Source organism: Phallusia mammillata, chromosome 8 (genome assembly GCF_965637545.1).
Source record: "Phallusia mammillata chromosome 8, kaPhaMamm4.hap1.1, whole genome shotgun sequence".
Classification (NCBI taxonomy): domain Eukaryota; kingdom Metazoa; phylum Chordata; class Ascidiacea; order Phlebobranchia; family Ascidiidae; genus Phallusia; species Phallusia mammillata.
Window position 1 is genome coordinate 10449005 of NC_137259.1, and position 6278 is coordinate 10455282.

The 6278-nt window shown below is 38.7% G+C and overlaps 1 protein-coding gene across 1 annotated transcript; it reads right to left on the bottom strand.

Annotated features, from left to right (window-relative positions):
* Window positions 1-2684: 2684 nt before the first annotated feature.
* LOC145205072 (uncharacterized) lies at window positions 2685-5962 on the bottom strand. Its single transcript, XM_080077716.1, has 9 exons — window positions 5513-5962; window positions 5362-5439; window positions 5244-5285; window positions 4955-5117; window positions 4702-4900; window positions 4537-4627; window positions 4324-4465; window positions 4101-4255; window positions 2685-4034 (listed from the first exon to the last, which is right to left on the bottom strand). The coding sequence occupies exons 1-9, from the start codon at window positions 5574-5576 to the stop codon at window positions 3847-3849; spliced, it is 1122 nt and encodes a 373-aa protein (XP_079933842.1). The 5' UTR covers window positions 5577-5962; the 3' UTR covers window positions 2685-3846.
* Between the last annotated feature and the right edge of the window lie 316 nt (window positions 5963-6278).

Consider the following 6278-nt stretch of genomic DNA (forward strand, 5'->3'; position numbering starts at 1 on the left):
AAAACAAAACATTAACTTGAACCTAGAACAAAACTCGGATTACATTGCTTTTGGGGCACAAAAAAGCTGAGATTTACAAAGCTGCCTGTTAGATTTTCCAACAACAAAAACGTCACGTCTAGGCCAATAGCAGCGCCAAAGCGTAGCAATTATTTGAGTAGTGGGGTATAAGTTGGCTTTATAAGAACATTCGCTCTATTTGTTCCTCTTTTATAATCACCTCTACCATTATGGGTAGTTACAAAATTTAGTCTGTGTAATAATAACGTCTTGGTTAGTTTGTTTTAAAATAATGAGTGATAACCAGTAACCACACCCTCTTTCCCCAGCACGAGTGGTCAGTTTTTGTTAGATCCGACATTTTTTAGGTCCACCATTTATCCACAGATCCACCATTGTGGACGCAAAATTACCAGGGGAAAACAATGAGTGGGACTCGGGTTTTAGCTGTAATTTAATTCACGCGTAATCGTTTTTCCAAATTCTAACACGTAACAGCACAGGACAAGAATAAAAAACATTTTACGCATTTTTTGCAGCATTTTTAAAAAGGTGCCCTGGTCAGAATTAATTTCCACAAAGGAGTGCAGCTGTTGGGTACAGTTACACATACTGACAATTTAAGTTAAGATAAACTTTCGGCCACTGCAGGCTACTTACTGTTTTACGCAAATCTTACTTTTTCAATAGTTTTACCGACTAGCAGTAACACGCGGGTGCAATATCTACTGTAGGCTAGCTTTTTGCAATTTTATTTGACACTCAAAAAAAGGAGAACAAAAAATGTGCGTGTGCGAAACATTATCTGACCCTATTTGGAACACGCGTAATACCTACATATGGTCCCTAATTTGTATCAAGAATGGAGATCTAGCATGCTATACTCGGCGTAGGCTAGGCTATATTATGGCGCAATTGGTTCTTAGGTAAATCACTAACTTTCGCTCGATTAAGGGATATATTTGTTCGTTTGTTGTTTGCTCGAAAACAATGCACCACACTTGCAAAATAAATTTTAGGAGGACGCACCACACTTACAAAATAAATTTTAGGCGGAATTTTGTTTAGTTAACTTTGGACTAACGCGCCCCCCTTGGAAATATCTGGCGCCGGGCCGTAACCCCTTGGAAATATCTGGCGCCGGGCCGTAATTGGTGACCCCTGGTTTACAACGTAGGTAAGGGGGACTTCCGGTTCCATTGCTGCAAGTGTTCGAAAAACAGCCGTTTGTGCCTGTTTGAGGGGGGGGGGCGTGAAATGCCGGACAAACATCTTAGGGGGGCGTGGACAAAAAAAGGTTAAGAACCGCTGTTGTAGATGGATCAATTTATAAAAGGTCTCTCTCTTTAACAATAAGTTTTTTTTTACGAACAAGCTTTTTTCAGCGCATGTGTAGGCCTACAAATAGATTTCTTATTACTAACAGCAAAACTGCCTAGCGATTTGCAGAGATTCGCATTCGTTGTAAGATTTTAACAGAAAAGTGCTTACAGGATTCTAAACAAAACAGTTTCATGATAAATTTTTTAAACTCAGAATCTTAATAGTTTTATTATGCACGAAAAATTGTATTGATCACACGCCGAAAACAAAACAACCAAAATCTCCTTTGGTGAAACAGATAAGGGTTGCTCAAGATGTATCGGGGGCATCAGACGCAGGACCAAATTGAACGTAGCCTTCCTGTTACCAGATTCTACCATTTTATCTTTTAAGGCGACACCCAAAGTGTGCTAAACTGATTAAAAGCAATCGAACTGTCATTAGGTTGCCACCGGTTGACAATATAACCACAAACAATAACTTATCTCAATAAATCCAAAGTGTCATGAAAAAGTCCACCACTTGATATGACGAAAATCGGAATCACGTGTAACGAAAAAAGTTATATTTCACAATTGCGTTTCATCATGTATCATTTATTGTTTTTGTTACGCTGTGTATGCCTTCCAAAATAATGTAACGTTTTCACGACGAAGGGTATATAAACAACATGTGATTTACGTTGACGTCATTCAAAGGTTTTTGTAATGCAGACGACGTAAAACTAAACTAAATGCGCAATTGCAGTTAGCCGAACTGTTACATCATGGATTTACATTAAGGGACTGTCTGGTTTCGTTAAATGACAACAGAGTGTCAAAATATAGTTGTAGAAATGCAAATTTATTTTAAAAAACAGTGTGTGTTTGCAGGGTTTTTTAAGGTTTGGTTTGGGCCGCTAAGTAGTTTTAAGAGACCGCAAGTGTTTCATTTAAATACCAAAAAATAGCCATATTTGCTTTTTGGGAAACCGCGGACCGTTTCGGTCCCCCAAAACACCTTAAAAAAACACTGTGTGTTTGTATAATTTACCATCAACTAGGAAGCCACTTAGCTCTCTTGTGTGACCGATTCAGGTTGGTTATACTAGATTGAACAAACGTGAGTCAAACCGAGCAGAGTTTTCTGGCCTAAAGTTAATGTCGCCACGTGAAGAACATGCATTCGGTAATACCAAACGGTTATACAATGTCGCGTCCGGCAAACGAGCAAAAATTTACTTTCAGGAAAAAAACTCTTTCAAAAAACAACTTAGCTCGTGTTTATTTTTAAACGTGGATTCTCAAAAGTGTAGCTTTATTTCTTTTATATGTAGCTGTCCGTCACAAAAGACTCTAGTGTTGTTTGGTTATGCACTGAGATGAGTGATTAATTTGTTTATCAGTTGGTCGTTTTCGAAAAAAATAGGCAATCAGCACTACATTTCAACGGTGACGTAGATAAACAACGGTGACGTAAATGAACAACAGAATATTTAGTTGCCAGGTCAAACGCACGGTTTATGAAAAAAAACATTCCCCAAGGCAATCGACACTCAACAAAATTTTGGCATTCATTTTCAAAACTTTCAGTCGACGAATACATTTTCTGCACCTGCTCATGGTCTAAGTGGCGCTTATCAGTGGTTGCGGCGACAGTTACGGCAATAACAGTGAAGTCTCTAATGGCCCATTATACGACATCGCAGGAGAAGTGACATTTTTGGCATTGTCAAGTCACAATTGTACATGTACCTGTGTCAAAAGGACGCACTTCTACAAATATTTTCTTCTTTTTAAAATTCTCAAAGGCAACAGTAATTGAACGGAATTTAAATTCAAACCCTCGAGGCATCTTTGTATTGTAAACCACAAGCAGTTAATGTATAAACCCATGTAAGGCGCTTAAACAGATTAAAGACACATGGCAACTCCTACTATTAGTGGCCATAAAGCAGATTAGTGACGTTGCTTGAGGACGAACATAAATTCGTACAACAGTTTATGTCAATCACTTTTTATCAAAATGGCTGATCAACCTCGAATAAAAAATAGCGGTATAGTCACACAGCACGATACCCATCAAAGAAAAATGTCAAAAAATACGCTTTTTATTTCTTTGTGGTTCAACCTTATACTGTGTAGAACAATGCCAAGGATTCAAACTTTCGTCCGCGTTTCAGAATGCGGATGTTAAGACTAATTGGCGGGCACCTGCTTAACTTGATGACTTAATGACCATGTACCAAATGGTAAGATCGATGTAATGGAAAGACGACTTGAGGACAATCGGCCAAGTTGCGTGAGAAAGCGCAGCAATTTGTGTTTTCACAAAGAGGAACATTTTTACAGTAACCGCGTAGTGACTGTAGATTTAAGTGAAATCGTACAACCACGCCTCCACAAAACGCATCCAAACAATAGTCTCAATAATGACACGGGGTCAGTCATCAATCGCCCGATATGTTGTCTCTCTATCATACAATAATCATCTGTGAAGATCTTGGACTACACGCAAAAGGTCGGAGCGACAGAAGGCGAAGATTTATGATAGTTTCGGTTTGATGTCGTTGATTAGTGGCATGTTAGGCACTTCCTTGTCACTTTCGTGTTTGCTAGATGCCAATGATACACCCACATCATCGTTCACAGCATGAGCTTTGACATGTTTGCTCAAATGATCGCTACGTTGAAAGCGCTTATTGCACACTGGACACGCAAATCTCTTTTCACCTGTAAATAACATTAACATCGTTAAAACCTTCAATAGACACATCCATTTTTAGAAATATAATTTACCAGTATGCCAACGCAAGTGTGCCTTTAAATGGGAGGTTTTGTTGTAAACCTTGCCGCATCCGGGAATATGGCAGCTATGAACCTTTGGTTTAAAAGCGGCTGCTGTAGGACCAATCCTTTCTGCTTCTTGACAGTTTGGGCAGCTGCAGTTTGATCTAACAACGTGAGACATTAGGATAAGATTTATGGTTATGCTTTTTTCTGGAATCCACAATCGTTTTACCTTCCCGGATACCTTCTGGAATTTCTGCTTGAGTTTGCTATTGGGGATGGGCTAATCATAGAATTAATGCTTGAGTTTGATTCGTTGTAAGGAGAAGATGGTATCACAGGCTTGAAAGAATCATAAGGTGAGTGTGGCTGAGCTGCAACGGAAAAAAATGTTAGCAATTTTACTCATCAAAATACGTGCACAACAGGCATAGGTAAAATGTACCTGCAGATGAGAGCAGAGCTGGGTTGGATCCTAAAGGTGGAAGCGTCGAAGGAAAGGCATGGTGATAGTCTGAGGAGTATGCAGCCGCCATCTAAAATTTACATTATTTACATAGTTAAGGAATTATATGCATCATAAATACTTCTTGATTTGTACGGCACAAACCTGACTGTGATGATGCTGAAGACTTTGCATTTCAAGCCACGTGTTTGTTGAATGAAGTGCAGCTTCCCATGGAGATGGATGATAAGGGGTGCTGATAGCTGCTGATTGTAAAGAACTGTTTCCACCCCCGAGTCCGAGACCAGTTGTGGAGCCATGTTGCTCTCCGGCAATTAAAGATTTGCTGTACCATGGGTCGTAACTAAAATTAAATTTGAATTAGACAAAAACCTTATCATTCATTTGATCAACGTACCTGCTGGAAGTAGTACGGGCCACAGAACTAGACAAAACTTTCGGCATGCAAGACGGTGTTGTAATTTGCGAGTACATCATGACAGTAGGCGATGTTGGAGGTGGCGTTGCATGATATGGTGAGGAAGTAGTCGAACAAGAACTTTCTGTTGGTGATCCAGCATCTTAACAAAATATTTAACATTTTAGAACCTATACTTTTTGTTAAAAGATTTCTTATATTGTTAAGAAGGCGAAGCATGCCTTTCAGTAAGCTTATGAGTAATGCGTTTACTTTTAAGGTTTATTACCTGGATTGCTTCTAATGTCGACTGGAGACAACGAATCTGTGGCTGGTAAAAAAAACGTACAAAGTGTCAGCGAGATATACCGCGTTATTGCCTACACCAAACGTATAAAGTGAATTACCAACGGAAGGCACGTGTTCAACCTTGCCCACAAAAGCGTTCACATGGTGATGATGAGGAAGAAGAGAGGCACCTACTCCTAAAATGATTTGTTTTGTTAAAAACAATAGAAGCCGTTTTTCAAGCCGTTAAAGAAAAAGTTAAAGACATACCTAGGGTTGGTCCAGGGACAGATGCCGAAGATCCTTGGAGTATTGAAGCCGTGGGAGCACTCATACTTCAACTTGATGGAGGCAAAACAAAACATATAATCATGAACTGAAAGCTACACTTTTAAACAAAAATTGTAGGTATTTATATAATGTATACTGTTTTTAGGTCAATAATACCGACACTATCAAAAATAAGTTTTTTTCACAAAGCTTCTCTCATGTTAATTTTTCTAAGACCAATATTGACAACTAAGGGTTTCTTAATAATCCGAAGTTTCTATGTGTTGTTTATCGGTAAAAATGTAACTGAAAGACGTTTTTCCCTGAATTAAAGCTAAATGAAAGATCCTCGGTTGATTTACTAACTAAACTCGAATTTTAACATGAGACATATTGTTTTCACAAATTTGTACGTTAAAAACTTATACTTATACGACACGTTTTGCATTAGGCATACAACTGTGCATCTCCTCACTGAATGTATAATTATGAACGTCCGCCATTTTCACAGTGCCTTTTTCTTCTGTCGACGTGTTTTTTCAGTCCGCAATGCGTTATCTTGTCCGCGCACAGCTGTACACGGTAAGCAAGTGATTACACTTTCAGCTAAAGGCGCAAACGTTGCGATTAAGTGTTCTCATTTTTGACCTCTTAAGAAAAATTTACAAAAAAGCTCAAGCATATTATCCCTTTTCAAAGCTAAAAATCTAACTAGGAGCTTACTTTTTGAAACCAGATGTACCATACATATAGGGTTCCTTTGCAA

Bases quoted from the DNA above. Each gene is read 5' to 3' on its own strand.
- LOC145205072 (XM_080077716.1), bottom strand. From the start codon at position 5,576: ATGAGTGCTCCCACGGCTTCAATACTCCAAGGATCTTCGGCATCTGTC. The intron at 5,440-5,512 runs GTATGTCTTTAA...AAATCATTTTAG, and splicing joins TGTCCCTGGACCAACCCTAG to GAGTAGGTGCCTCTCTTCTT. The intron at 5,286-5,361 runs GTAATTCACTTT...TTTTTTTACCAG, and splicing joins TGAACACGTGCCTTCCGTTG to CCACAGATTCGTTGTCTCCA.